Consider the following 15,673-nt stretch of genomic DNA (forward strand, 5'->3'; position numbering starts at 1 on the left):
TGGGCAGGCTGCTCTGGAGACAGTGGCTTCGGTAAAACCACATTCACGGAGCATGTAGTGCGTGCCAGGCTCTATGCAGAGAGCTCTACCTGTGTCATTTCATTTCATCCCGAAGAGCCCCGTGAGGCAGGGGCTATTTTCACCCGTCTCGGCTGCGAGAAACGAGGATCCAGCGACAACCCCAGGGTGCCCAGCGCATGCACACTGAAGCCACACCGCCTCCCAGGTCTGACCCGGCCTTCCATGGCCAGCCTCACTGCCTCCCCGGGCTGTGCTCCCAGACCCCAAACAAGGCCAGCTTCCGGCCACCTCCAGCACACATGGGACTGTACCCAGCACTTTATTGGCTTGGCTGACCTTCCAGAGGGTCTGGGGTGCGGGACTAACTCTGTCCCCCTGAGGGATGCTCCCAGCTCAGAACCCGTCAGGGCACTTTCTTGGGTAGGGGGTTAATGATCCCACTTTCGATGTATTCGAAGACTGTGTACGGGTCCTGGTCCCCGTTGAGGGTGATGGCCTCCCCGTAGAACTGCTCCAGCTCAGCAGAATTCCTGTAGAACAGATCCATCTTGAGCTTGATCTGCTCTTCTGACTCCTTTGGGTTCTGCAGGAGACGGGCCTGGACTTCCATGGTTGGAGGTGGCTTGTACATGAGGTGGTATCTGCGACAGGAGGGGAAGACGGTGAGCCTTGGTCCAGCTCAGAAGACAGGCAGGAAGGGGCCCCTTCCCAGGAGAGAGGCTGGACCCCATCACCACCAGCTGCAGACATTTACTCTGCACCAGCTGTTTGCACACCCTCGGCTGGGCCGGGAGCTGCAGAGAAACCCAAAGCATGGCCCCTTCCCAGGAGAGAAGGCCGCAGATCAGTAATAGGACAGAATATAGTAAAATACTAAGGGCCAAATTCCTTTCGTTCATTCCTTCCTTTCTTTTCTTCCTTCCAAACAATATTAGGTACCTGCCACGTATGCCTGGCACACACCCACTACTGACAACCCGATGGCAGGCGAGACATCGGCTCTGTTTTCATGGAGCTCATGGTCAAATGGGGGATGGGACATGACAATAGCAAGCATGAGTGGAGACGTGAGGAAGTGCCCTGGTCACTGGGGGCGAGACCCCGGGGACGGGGCAGCAAGAAGTCCATTTCACTTGACACGGGTCAGTGAGAGGACGTCCCCCAGCACACGGTGACAGGAAAATCCTGGTCCTTCCTTCCCATCCCTCCTCCTCTGTCCTGAGAAACGCCGTCTAGTTACCAAGAAACAGGACCCTGGTTACCGGGAAGATGGGGGCTTCAACCTCTTCGCAATCGTGGGGACTATAAACTGTGTTTCACCACTGACATGGTGACTGGACTCGGTGGGATACAAGGGAAAGCCCGGGATTTAGCCCCTATAGCCAAGGGAGGGCTCAGAGGTGACGCTGTTCCCAAGGGGAAGCGTCTAGTCAGCAGCCATGTCCGGGACGCGCTGCGGTGACAGCTGAGGCCCCGGGGCCACGTCACACGCTGGGGTCAGAGCCAAGCCCGGGTCAGAGCAGGCGAGCCGTCTAACAGCTGGTGTGCAGCTGTTAGTGCATTTTCCTGCTACTCTTCCAGGATGAGAGGGTCGGCAAACAGAGCGGAGGAGCGGCTGGGTGAGCCCCCGTCCTAGAATCTTCTGTCAGTTGTCCCCAGCAGTGTCCCTGGAGCAGCCCCACCCTGGCACCCGTCAGCTAGATGGAGGGGGGGCAGTCCCCAGTGGGGCGTGGCCTCTGGAGCCCTCAGAGGGCTGCCCACTGCGGGGCTGGCACAGACCTTTCTCCTGTGACCGGGTCGGTTCTTCTCAGGGTCAGCCGCTCGATGACAGAATCTAATGGCACGTTCAGGAAGAACACCCTGCAGGGGAGAACAAGCACCATGTCGGCAGGAGGGACCCGCAGGCTGGACTCGAGGCCAGGGTGGGCTTCAGCCCCCGAGAGTGGGCAGAGCCTCAGTGGCCTTGACTCGGGGCTTGGGGCACCAGGCTCTGGCCGGTCGCCAGGGGAACATGCAGGCGGGGCCTCCCTGCTGCGGAAGCTCTCCACCTCCTGATTCAGGGACAGATCCCAGCCGCCATCGCTCCTGGGGCAGTGGGGGGTCATCCATGGGGGTGAGCTGTGGGGAGCGAATGCCCCATCCTTGGGGGAGACCAATGAGTTCCACGGAGTTACACAGATACGGGTTAGAATCTCACCTCCACATGAATCTGCTGTGTGACCTCGGGTCACTAACACAACCTCTCTGAGACTCAGTTTCCTCATCTGCAAAAGTGTGTTAGTTGCTCAGTCGTGTCCCACTCTTTGTGACCCCATGGAGTGTAGCCCTCCAGGCTCCTGTCCATGGGATTCTCCAGGCAAGAATGCTGGAGGAGGTTGCCATTCCTTCTCCAGGGGATCTTTCCAACACAGGGATCAAACCCGGGTCTCCTGCATTGCAAGTGGATTCTTTACCATCTGAGCTAATACTTGCTGGGCTTCCCTGATAGCTCAATTGGTAAAGAATCTGCCTGCAATGCAGGAGACCCCAGTTTGATTCCTGGGTCAGGAAGATCTACTGGAGAAGGGATAGACTACCCACTCCAGTATCCTTGGGCTTCCCTTGTGGCCCAGCTGGTAAAGAATCCACCTGCAATGCAGGAGACCTGGGTTTGATCCCTGGGTTGGGAAGATCCCCCTGGAGAAGGGAAAGGCTACCCACTCCAGTATTCTGGCCTGGAGAATTCCATGGACTACAGTCCATGGGCTTTCAAAGAGTCCACTAGTGTTAAAGATGGGCTTCCCTGGTGGCTCAGTGGTAAAGAACCCACTTGCCAATGCAGGAGATGCAAGAGACACAGATTTGATCCCTGAGTCGAGAAGATACCCTGGAGAAGGAAATGGCTACCCACTCTGGTATTCTTTCCTGGAGAATTCCATGGACAGAGGAGCCTGGCGGGCTACAGTCTATGGGGTGGCAAAGAGTTGGACATCGCTGATCGACTAACACTTCACATATGTCAACTCCAAGCTCCCAAGGTATCCCTCCCCTCATCGCCCCTGGTAACCAGAAGATTGTTTCCTACATCTGTGATTCTGTTTCTGTTTTGTAAATAAGTTCATCTGTTCCACATTTTTAGAGTCCACATATAAGCAATATCATACGGTGTTTATTGTCTGGAAGCCTTTCTTTATAGGAAACCTGAGGATGGATGTTCTCGGTCAGGGCTGAGTTTGCCCTGAGATGATTGACAACATAAGGGGACGTTTTTGGTTGTCACAGCTGGAGAGGGGGTGCAGCTGGCACCAAGCGGGTGGAGGCCAGCGTTACAGCTCAGCATCTCACTGTGCATAGGACAGGCCCCACCACGAAGAGCTACCTGGCCCCGGGGTCAGTCGTGAGACAAATGGGATAGGAGGGAGCCCATGCCGGAGGCGGGGGGTTGGGAGGAGGCCAAAAGACCAGTGTTCTGACTCCTGACCACAGGTCTAATCCAGGCCCTGCCTTCTGGGGTCAAACCATCTCAGTTTTTTTTTTTAATAAGTTCTGGAATATTCCGTCACTCACTTTACTGTTTTTTCATTGCTGTAATTCATACATGCATTTATGGAGTGCCCGCTGTGTACTTCCAGCTCTCCCGCCTTTACTCTTGGGTGGGAGTCTTCAGGATGGATCCTCTGCCTCCCCCAAGCTAGTGAACAAAAGAAGGCCCTCCCCCTCCCCGATGTGTTGATGGGGCTGCCAAGAGGCCAAACTCTGGTGGGTCCAATGGGGCCCCGGTCCCCAGGGGCCCCAGACCAGCCTCTTGGGCCCAGGTGTCACTTCTAGGGCCAGATCAATGGTCAGCCCCTGACCAGTGTCCTGAGACTGGGAAGCTCTCAGGAAACATGTGTGAAGGAAAGAATGAGTGAATGAGTGGTACATCCTCCTGTTGTGGTTTAGCCGCTCAGTCATGTCCGACTCTTTTTTCAACCCCATGGACTGTAGTCCACCAGGCTTCTCCTTCCATGGGATTCTCCAGGCAAGAATACTGGAATGGGTTGCCATTTCCTTCTCCAGATCTTCCCGACTCAGGGATTGAACCCAGATCTCCCGCACTGTAGGCAGACACTTTACTGTCTAACCTACCAGGGAAGACCACCCCCCCCCACACACACAAAAAAGTAAGCCAAATGTGAGGCAAATACTCTCCGTTCAAGACCGGCATCTCCCACTGCCTTTCTCCTCTTTGCCTTGTTTTGCCCATGCTGTTTGCTGAGGCTCACATCTGCCCAGTTGCCAGGGAGCCCCTCCCTGGTATCTGGTGAAAGCTGCAGCCACCCCCACACCAAGCGAGCCCATCCCCTGGGCGGGGGGCGGTGGCGGCAGCCATGGAAATCTACTTCTTCCCTGCGCGTGTTCTCGGCAAAGAGCTACATTCCCAGGATAACAGCCACCAAATAAAACATGTAAGATCGGGAGCGTCGGAACACAGGGCGCACGGGTGTTTTCGATGTGCTTTCATCCCTTACGCTCCAAACATGCTGCCCCCCTGCACCCCCAGAATTTGTGAGGCCCAACAGCAACACCAAAACGTGGCTGTCACTGCGGCTGGGGGCTGACGGTGGAGCTCTGGATGCCGACGCCAGTAGAAAGGAAGCTAGTTTGGAAATCTGTGATAATGCATGCTGCTTCATAAACAAACAAGCCCCAACTGAAAGATTTTTAACCCAGCATATGAAGACCATTTGTCGTCATTCAAGAGAAAGGCTTGTGAAAGGCTGGCGAGATCAGAAGCACACAGACACCAAATTGGTACTTGCAACACATTGTTGGGAAAAACCTTGCTGCGGAGGAGCTGGGCTTCCAGAGGCTGGAAGCTTCTGATTAGCTAGGCTCAGGCACCGGGATGTCAGAGCCAGGTGGCGGGGAGAGGAGCGGGGAGCCCACACCGCTCTGTGGAGGTGCGTGGCCCTGTGCGGGCCCCCACCTGCTGGCTTGGGGTGCCATGCTGCTCATTTACAATAACAGCCAGGAAAGACAGAATGTGAAAGCCGAGAAGAGTGGGAGCAGGGGGCGTCAGGCAGAGACACTCCTGGTCCACATGCCTGGGTTCACCAGGGGCAGGAGCGCCACCTGCCTTGGGGTTTGCAGAATTTCAGGGCTGCCTCAGGAGGGAGATGGAAGGCCTCCAATCCCTCGATGCTCCAAGTGGGATCTCCGGACCAGCAGCAGCAGCAGCAGCTGGGACTCAAGCCCCACGGCCCACCCACTGAACCAGAGACTGGTGTTAACAAGATCCACAGTGATCTGTACGTACACTGCTGCAGAAGGGCCGCTCTGGGCCTGTGTTTCCCAGATTTGTCTGATGCTGAGGATCATCGGGAGGGCTTGTTTAAAATACAGATTCTGACCCTGAAACTGACACAGATTATAAACCAGCTACTGTTGTTGTTGTTTAGTCGCTCAGTCTTGTCTGACTCTTTGCGACCCCATGAACTGCAGCACGCCAGGCTTCCCTGTCCTTCACCTTCTCCCAGAGTTGGCTCAAATTCATGTCCATTGAGTTGGATGGTTGCCATTCAACCATCTCATCCTATGTCGCCCCCTTCTCCTCCTGCCCTCCATCTTTCCCAGTATCAGGGTCTTTCCCAATGATTTAATACAAATTATTTTAAAAAATAAATAAATACAGGGTACCCCTCCCAGAGTTACCAAGCCAAAACCTCCAGGGGAGGGACTGGGAGACCTATATTTGTAAGTCAGCAGCTCAGGTGATTCTTATGCTTGGGCAGGTGTAGGAAGCTTGGCTGTATCCTCAGGTCTCACTTTGGCCAAACCTTGGAACCATCAGGGGAATTCTGAGAATACTGAGACCTGGGCCCCAGCCCTCGAGATTCTGCTATAACTGGCTCCAGGAAAGGTCTGGGAATGGAGATTTTTAAAAGCTCCCCAAGTGACTGCAGTATGTAGCCAGTTCTTAGAACCATAGATTTGATCCAGTCTGCTCAGTGTGCAAGATGGGGAAATGGCCCCAAAGAGGGGAGGACTCACATGCTGTCACCCAGGACACTGACATCAGACGCCCGATGACCACTGGGCTCTCTTGACCCACTCTTGTCATGACTACAATGATATTCCACTTCACACCCATCAGGAGCGCTCTTATCAAAAAACCAGCAAATAACAAGGGTTGGTTGATGAGGATGCGGAGGAAGTGGAAGCCTTGTGCCTTGCCAGTAGGAATGTAAAATGGTGCAATGTGTGATCAGCCTTTCCAATTCTGACATACACCCAAAACAAGGGAAAGCAGTGACTGAACAGATATTTGCACACCTAAGTCCACTGCAGCATTATTCACAATAGCCAAAAAGCAAAAATAACCCAAATGTCCATTAGTAGATGAGTGCATAAACAAAATGGGACATAAACCCACAATGGACTGTTAGACAGCCTTGGAAAGAAATGGAATCCTGACCCCTGCTACAATATGGATGAGCCTTGAAGACATTACACTAAGTGACATAAGTCAGACAAAAAAGGATAAATATTGTATGATGCCACTTAAATGAAGTTTTCAGACTAGTCACGTTCATAAAGACAGAAGGCAGAATGGTGGGAGCCAGGGGCTGGGAAGAAGGAGAAATCCCAAGTTGTTGTTTGGTGGAGACAGTTTCAGTTTGGGAAGGTGGAAAAGTCCTGGAGATGGATGGTGGTGATGAGTTGCACAAGAATGTACTTAATACCATTCAAAGGTACGCTGAACGGTTGAAACAGCAAATTTCATGTTATGTGTATTTTACCACAATGAAAAATAAGCACTACAGGACTTCTCTGGTGGACCAGTGGCTAAGACTCTGTGTTCCCAATGCAGGGGGCCCAGGTTCAATCCCTGCTCAGGGAACTAGACCCCACATGCCACAAAGGAAGACTGAAGATCGAAGATCCTGCATGCCGGAACTAAGACCTGGTGCAGCCAAATAAATACAAATAAATAAATATTTTTTAAAATAAACAACAACAAAAAATAAGCACTCTGGTGCAGTGTATAGACATTATGATGAAGGTGGGAGGGGGGATTTCTGCCCTTGAAAAAAACTTACTGTTTACTGAGGTTCTGAACATACATATGTATACAAACAAATGAATGGATGGAAAAATATGAACCAGGACTTCTCTGGCGGTCCAATGGTGGGGAATCTGCCTTCCAGTGCAGGGACGTGGGTTCAATCCCTGATCAGGGAACTAAGACTCCACATGCTGTGCGCCACAACTCCTGACCCCGTGTACCCTGGAGCCCACGTGGCCCAACTAGAGAAAGATCCTTCATGCCACAAACAAGGTCCAATGCAGCCAGATAAATAAATTTTTAAAAAATGAACCATATGATAGTACTAACTCTACGCTAACTAAAATGCCAATACTATAAAAACTCAGAAAACAGAAAATAAGAGGACAGAACTTGTTTTATCAGGCAGCATTTCCCTGATACTAAAAGCCAAAGACACTATAGGAAAACTATAGACCAACATCCCTCATGAATACAGAGGCAAAAATACTCAATAGAATATTAGCAAATTGAATCCAGCAATACATAAAAAAAGAATACTACATTACGACGAAATGAGGTTTAGCCTAGTAATGAAAATCTGGTCCAATATTAAAAAATCAATCAGTATAAGCGTCCCTGGTGTCTCAGATAGTAAAGAATCTGCCAGCAATGTGGGAGCCCTGGTTTTCATACCTACGTTGCAAAGATCACCAGGAGTATAAAATGGCAACCCACTCTGGTATTCTTGCCTGGAGAATTCCATGGAGAGAGGAGACTGGTGGGCTACAATCCATGAAGTTGCAAAGAGTTGGAACAGACCGAGCAACTAACACATAACCATATTATGAGACTGAAGAAGAAAACTATATAATCATCTCAATAGATGTAGGAAAGCAATTTACAGAATTTTATGTCACTTCCTGGTAAATATTCTAAGCAAACTATAAATAGAAGGTAATTTCCTCTTCAATCTAATAAAGGGTATTTACCAAAAAATTACAGCTAACATCTTATGTTACAGTGAAAGACTGAGTGCTTTTCCCTTAAGACTGGGAACAAGGCAGAATGTCCATTTTCATGACTTCTATTCAACATCTTACTGGAAGTCCTGGAGAGTGTAATAAGACCAAAAAAAAAAAAAAAAAAGGAAACAGCAAGCATACAAATTGAAAAGAAAGAAATAAAACTGTTATTTGCAGATGACAGGATCATCTAATTAGAGCCCTAAAGAATCTTCAAAAAGGCTACTACAATTAATAAGTGGGTTTAGTGAATACACAGGATACAAAATCAATAAACAAAAAGTAAACCAATTTTTCAAGATACTAGAAATAAACAGTTGGAAATTAAAAATTTTAAAGTACCATTTACAATAATATAAAAGTGAAATACTTAGATGTAAAGCTAACAAAATATGTACAAGATCTGTATGGTGAAGATCACAAAACACCGATGAAAGACATCAAAGACTGAAATACGTATTGGGAGCTATACCATGCTCATGGACTCAGAGACGCAGTGTGGTTAAAATGTCGATCCTAACAGATCTACAGATTCAATGCAATTCCAACCAAAATTCCAAGAAGGTGTTTTGAAGATTCCACACAAGTCAATTTTACATGGAACATATTTCTGGAAAAGAATTAGAATCACTTAAAAAATGTTGAAAAAGAAGAACAAATTGATTTCAAGGCTATGTAAAGCTACAGTAGTATAGACAGAATGAATGTTAGTGAAAGGCTAGACACATGGATTAAAAAGACAGAAGAAAGAGTCTGGAAATTGACTCATATAAATATGACCTTTTCAACAAAGGTACCAACACAATTCAAAGGAGAAAGATGGTTTTTTCACGCAACGGTGCTGGAATAATTAGACATTCATATGCAAATAATGATAATAATCTTGGCCCACCTCACGTCATCTACAAAAATTATTTCAAAATAAATCATGGATAGAAATATAAACCTAAAACTATTAAATTTCTAGAAGAAAATCTGTGACCTTGGGTTAAACATTTCCTACATATGACACCAAAATCATGACCCATAGATTTTTTAATTAATAAATTAGATTTTATTAGAAGCCTAACAATTGAAAGCTTCTGCTCTTCAAAAAACATTATGAAAATGAAAGAGATATCACAGACCAGGAGAAAATATTTGTGAAACCTATACCTGATAAGGGATTGGATTTGCATCGAGAATACATAAAAATGTGAATTATATATACAACTAGCAACATACAGGAGGAGGCACAAATAGATCCCTTAGTACCCTCTGTTTCCAAATTTGATATTCAAATTGGGGAAATCTGTCCAGGAAAACCATTTCTTGAAACAGGCTCGAACGCCTCCTCCTTCTCCAGTTTCTTCAAAGCTCAGCGGGTGCACAGAGCCGTCTGGAAGGCAGCAGCACTGTCTGCACTTTAAACCAGGACTCAGCTCCGCACTCAGAGCACTTCCGTTGGCTGGAGCGCAGGCAACGGCGACTTGCCAGCTTTGGAATAATCAAGGGGTCTTATCTCAAAGGGAACTTTGCAATGACTGCCACTGAAATAGGGAACAGAGAGAAAGGAGAGCTGCCCAGAAAAAAGGCGGAGGGACACTAGACACGAGAATGGTCTGCTCATCTTTAATATTTGTGCCCTGACACATCAGAGAGGGGAGGCAACGTCAAAGCCACTGCAAACAGTTCTCCTGTGACGGTGACCTGTGGGGCCATCGGGTAACACAAAGCAGGAGTAATCATCATTACAGACTCACCAGGACGAGGCCTCCCCCTGGTCCAGGGGCGGCGGCAGGCAGCGTCGTGTCTAGCGGTGACTGCGTTTGGGGATGGCAGCGTGGGATGTGCCAGCTGTCGGAGGACGCTCGTGGGAGTGAAAGCTGAACGTAGCCGAGGACGGCATGAAGAAAGACGATGTGGCAGAGAGTGGTTAGAGAGGGCAAGCCAATTATGCACAGACTATCAAAAACCAAAAGACAAGACAAGGGGACTTCCCTGGTGGTCCAGTGGTTAAGAATCTGCCCTGTGAAGCAGGGGATGTGGGTTCCATCCCGGGTCAGGGGACTAAGATCCCACATGCTGTGGGGCATCCAAGCCCACGTGCCACAAAGATACCGCGCACCACAGTGAGAGATACCACGTGCCGCAACAAAGGTCTGATGCAGCCAAATACATAAATAAAAACAGTGTTTAAACACTGGATTTAGAAGAATAACAACTGGGCCAGCTGCAGAAGGATCCCCACCTCTGAGTACCCTGGGGGTGAGCTGTCTGAAGACAAGGCACGGGGTTGTCAGGCCTGTGCTATGCCCTTCATGCCGGGAGGAGCTGAGGACTGAATAAATGTGCAGTGAATGAGCGGATTAGCACGGGAGGGAGCTGGTTGTGATGCCGTGGGAGGCTGGATTCCATCTCACGGGGATGGGCACCATCAGCTCGATGGGATCGGCCCCTGGTCCTCCCGGCTGTGGGTGCAGGCTGCAGACTGCCATGACAGCCGCCCTAAAATACGGTGCACAGGAGAATGTGACGCCGGATGGAGTCTGGACACGCGGCCGCCCTGGAGACCGGAGAAGGCCCTGGCCAGACTTTAAATTTCTCACCATGCATAATTTTCACTCTGACAAGAGAACAATTTGAAAACAAAAGGCCAGACATCTCAACCTCGTTTTAACTCCCGTGCACCACGCCTCCGACCCTTTGGTAGCAGCTGTAGTGTCCCCTCCCTGCTCCTTAAAAAAAAAAACGAGGCTCCCGCTGGCCATTTCTTGTTTAAAACTGTGCATAATTGATAGCAGCAAATCTACTCTGCCCGTGTCTAAAATCTCTCCAGGGGCAGGGAGGACAGTCTCCACGACTGTCATTAACTGGGAAATTAGCGAGCACGCCTGGCAGTATTGCACACGCCATACAAAAATGCAGCAGTCTGGTGCAAGGAGAGTGACCCCAGGACCAGATTCCTGCATAATTGGTCTCCATTTGAGAGTCCTCTAAAAATGTCTGCCTCCATCACCACTGGGAAGAAAGAGAATAATTCCTCTGCCCGCGGCCACCCAGATAATTCCTGGACGGTCATGAACCGCTCGTTGTTGGAAGCCAGAAAGTTCTGCAAACTTTTCCCAAAGAGAAAGGCGAATGAGTTTCAGGCCGAAAATGACAGTAGACATATGGAAAGCAAGCCAGAGCCTTACTCCAAGACTAGCCAGCCTGTGCCCAGTCGGGGCGCCATCTATACCAGTGGCTCTCAGCCTGCATGTGTGTGGACACCGGAGGACTCTGAAAATTCTGACTTTGCTCGGATCCACGCAGGCCCAGCGTCCTAACTCCCTCCAACACCGCCCTCTCCCCCACATGGCTCGTGCCCACTCACGCTCAGCAAGTCAGCCATCGGTACGGGGCACTCAGCTGGGTGGAGCCACAGCGGCTCTCAGGGGCCACTGGGCACCCACACTCTTCACTGCCTCTCTCTTGGCCGTCCTTCAGCTCCGCGTCTGTGTCTGAGGGGCCTGGCTCGCCGCCCAGCTGGGCTCCTCCTGTGTGAGGGGCTCCTGCGTGTTCCTGGAGACCCGTCATCCTTGGGCGCTGGCCAGGAGCCACACTGCCCCTTCTACCTGTGCTCAGAGTGCCTCGGGGTCCCCTCTGATGGTGGGAATACTGATCAGCCACTGACCAGCTGATCGACAGCTGATCAACCACTAAGTACGCCTGTGTGGACCCCAGTTCAGTCCCAGAAGAACATCGGGGCTGGTGGACATTCAGGGCCCCGAGTTGTGGCCGATGCCTGGATGTTCCATCAGACTCCTCTTCAAGAAAGAATCTGTGTCTCAGCTCTAAGGAGTGAGATCAGCTGACAGCCTCCAGCTGTAAATACCTTCCAAGACTTGAACCCTATGTTCTTCTTTTTTATAAAACACGATTACTGAGATACATAATTAGGGGCTTCCCAGGTGGCACTAGTGGTAAAGAACCTGCCGGCCAATGCAGGAGACATAAAGAGACGTGGGTTTGATCCTGGGTTGGGAAGATCTCCTGGAGGAGGGCATGGCTACCCACTCCAGTATTCTTGCCTAGAGAATCCCCATGGACAGAAGAGCCTGGTGGGTTACTGTCCATAGGGTCGCAAAGAGTTGGACACGACTAAAGTGACTTAGCATGCACACATGAACTAAGATATAATTCACTCCCTCAAAAGTATACAATGTAATTATTTTTAGTGTATTATATTTACAAAGTGTGCAACCATTGACACAGTATAAGTTTGGGGGCTTTCATCATGCCCAAAGGAAACGCTGTACCCGTGAACAGGCCCTCCCCACCCTCCGGCTCCCAGTCCCTGGCCTGTTGCTTGCCTGTTTTCTGTCTCTGTGTATGTGCTTCATCTGGACACATAATACAAACGCAATTATATGATATGTAGCCCTTCAAGTCTCCAATTAGGAAAATGAAAAAAAAAGAGGAACTTACAAGGTTATTTTAAAGGTTAAACATAAGGCATGTCAAGTGCTTAACACATAAGAATAACATAGACTATCCATGTGCCTCTATATGCCAGGCATCTTTCATTTAGCCTGTGTTTTCAAGATTCATCCCTATCGTAACATGTATCAGAATTTCATCCCCTTTTATCGCCACATGGTGTTCCATGGTGTGGATGGACCAGATTTTGTTTATTCATTCACCAATTGATGGACATTTCTAACCCAAGCTTTTGAGCAAGGTCACAGTCCTCTGGGGGTGGCCCAGGGCCAGTGAGTGAGGACAGAGGGGTACCAGGGCCTGCCCAATGCAGCCCTGCCCCCCAGGGGCCCCGATGGAATCGAGGAGCCTGGGTCAGCCTGCCTCCTGCAGCTGCAGTCCCTTCGCCTGGCTCAGCTGTTACCTGCTCACTGAGCTTTCCCACCCCACGGCTGTCTTAGCCTCGGCTTCCGGGGGGCACCCCACCTGAGACGGGTGCCCTGAAAGTCACCAAGGGCCTCAGAGTATTCAGTCCACTGAAGTGAATGCAACCTCCTGCGTGCAAGCCTGTCCTTCCCCAGGCCGCCAGGCGTGGACATGAGATCTGAGGTCAGAAAGACTTGGGTTCGAATTCCATGCCAGCTGCCAGCTCACTGTGGGACCAGTCATCCTACCATCCTAGTCTCCATACACAAGGGTTAAAAAAAAAAAAAAAAAACCTCACAGAGTTAAGGATTAAACACAAAAATTCATACAAATCAGTTACTGTGATGATAAGACTGAACACCCATGGGGCCTACATGGCAGGCGGTCTTCTAAGACTTGACCTACCTTAGGTCAAAGCTCCTCATCATGCCCTTATGAGGGGATTATCATCACGTCCTTCACAGCAGGTGTAAAAAACCTGAGAGACAGAGAGGGTTAACCTGCCAAAGTGTCCCAGCCAGAAAGTGGCTGTGCTGGTTACCTTTGCATGTCCGCTTGAATGGGCCACAGGGTATCCAGATATTTGGTCAAGTATTACTCTGGGTGTGTCTGTGAGCATGCTTCTCATCGTTTAAATCCGTGGAATATGGTAGACTTTAACACAGTATTATAAATCAACTATACTCCAATAAAATCATTTTCTAGAAACATTAGTGAATGAATGAGTAGATTGCGTTCCCCAGTGTGGGTGGGCCGCACCCAATCAGTTGAAGGTCCAAAGAGAACCAAAAGGCCGACCCTCTCCTGAGTAACAGAAAACTCCTAATGTCTGCTTGCCTTTGGACAAGGACGTTGACTTTTTCCTGCCTTCAGATCTAGTGGGGTGGGGATGGGATTGCCCTGCTTTTGTGCCCCCATCCTAAAGTCTCACTGAACCCCACTTCAGTCGTCCTGCCTTCTGGCTGTTCCTCGGGCTTCTGTCTGTGGACTTAACCCCCAGATCTTGCAACTGGTCAGTCTCCATAATCACATGAGCCAATTCCTTATAAAGAATCTTTTTCTCCTGATATAATGCACATTGGTTGCTCCTATTTCTCTGGAGAACTTTGCCTAACACAGTCATGGAGCCAGGATGCAAACCCAGGCAGCTAGCCACAGTATTCATGCAGCTGGGCATAGCACCCCCTCATGAATCTGCTGAAAGATGGAGGAAGGAAGGGAGGGACGGAGGGAGCGGGGGAGGCCTTGGCATCCACCACTCAGCACAAACCCCAAACTCTGAACACGGGTCTTGGTTTCAGCCCTCTGGGCTGTGCTGCAGAGTCAGCTGGAGTCAGGGTCACCGTCCTCCACTCTAAGCGGATCGGCTGGGAGGGACTCGAGGCAGAGATGGGGCAGACGGTCTTCCAGGGAGGCCTCCACCATGTGCCTCCCTCTTGGCCCCCTGCTATAGGGCAGACCTCCCCCGGGCGCTGCTCTAGGAGCAGGAGTTTGCTCCAAGGACAGAGAGCAGGGTGTGCATGATCTGGACCCCTGGGCCCCCTGGGAAAGAAGTGCATCCCTTGTCACGGGTCCCTGGGGATGGGGAGCCAAGGGAGGGTGAGGTGAGCTAATTTCGAGGTTTCCTTTCTCAAAGCCAGTCTCCCTCAGTGACAGATGGTGCGGGAAGACCTGCCCGTGAAGAGCCACGTATGTGTCTCCCAGCCACCATCAGAATCTCCACTCTTGACTTTTCCACCGGATATTTTTTAATAAGGTGCTGCAGAAAAGCTTTGGCTTTAACCCCTTCTACAGCTGGAAGTTTCCTCCATGAATCTCTCTAGCCAAAAGCATCTTACTTCTCGGCTTCAATTTTAACCCTTTGCCGCACATGACTCTCCAGCATCACCATCATTATCGTCATGGCGAACCGTGACATACTTTATGCATGCCAGGCACCTGCACTAATCAGCGCACTGCATGGTGTCTTGTCCCATTTAATCCCAGCGAGGTCCTGCGATCCTGCCCATCTCCAGGACGACAAAACTCCGGCTCCCAAGGGGTGAAGTGGTGCCTCCAGACTGGGCTCCGGGCCTGGCTGACTCTAGGTCACTCTTTCAAGACCTTCCTGCATGTAAAATAATATCACTTGTTCCTTGCGGTTGTTAGAACATTCCTAAAGCCTCTGGTGAGAAGCAGAAAATGGAGAAGGAGCCCTGAAGGGATTTGGGAGGGGTGAGATAGGGTGAGGTCCACACTGTCTACGTGCCCCCCGCCTCACGCCTCACTGGACCCCACCTCAGACTCCCTTGGGCCACAGCCACCACCTCACCTGTGTCCTCCACCACCTGACAGGCACCAGCTGCCCTGGGTTGGGACCCCCCGTCTCTATCTGTCTCCCTGGGGACGCCATGCACAGCTGCAGGCATCGGCAGGGTTAAAGATAAATAACGTGGATTCCAAAAGATCCTTCATCCCCAGTCGCAGCTGTCTTGCCTGAGGAATCCGCCACCGTGTTTGTTAAACCCACACTTTAATTACTCCGAAATTATGTTAAATCCTTGCATAAATATTGCAGCAAAGAATTTCATTATAGCAAGTTGGGCTGCTGCCAGAGCTCTCCGTTAAAAAGTAAGGGGAGAACAGACACGCAAAAAAGATAGATATTGTTTTCCAGATAAAAAGGCAGGGAGGTCATCCTTTGTCAGATCACCCAGGTGTCAAAGAGAAACAGACTCTCCCATTTCACCGACGGAAGGGGGGAAAGTCCCTTCCG

The 15,673-nt window shown here is 50.1% G+C and overlaps 1 protein-coding gene across 14 annotated transcripts in view; it reads right to left on the bottom strand.

Annotated features, from left to right (window-relative positions):
• Nucleotides 1-310: 310 nt before the first annotated feature.
• The window catches only part of AK8 (adenylate kinase 8), a 132,315-nt gene continuing 116,952 nt past the window's right edge, over nt 311-15,673 (bottom strand). For 12 of the 14 annotated variants that reach the window (XM_043469947.1, XM_043469943.1, XM_043469945.1 and 9 more), the window contains 2 exons: nt 1,801-1,881; nt 311-662 (listed from right to left, as the gene is read on the bottom strand). In XM_043469947.1, coding sequence (XP_043325882.1) covers nt 425-662; nt 1,801-1,881 — 319 coding nt within the window. In that variant the 3' untranslated portion in view covers nt 311-424. Of the gene's footprint in view, nt 663-1,800; nt 1,882-9,794; nt 9,918-15,673 lie in introns of those variants that run through there. The other 2 variants (XR_006269629.1, XR_006269628.1) reach the window with 2 other exon arrangements.

The sequence above is a fragment of the Cervus canadensis genome, chromosome 5 (assembly GCF_019320065.1).
Source record: "Cervus canadensis isolate Bull #8, Minnesota chromosome 5, ASM1932006v1, whole genome shotgun sequence".
In the NCBI taxonomy this organism is placed as follows: domain Eukaryota; kingdom Metazoa; phylum Chordata; class Mammalia; order Artiodactyla; family Cervidae; genus Cervus; species Cervus canadensis.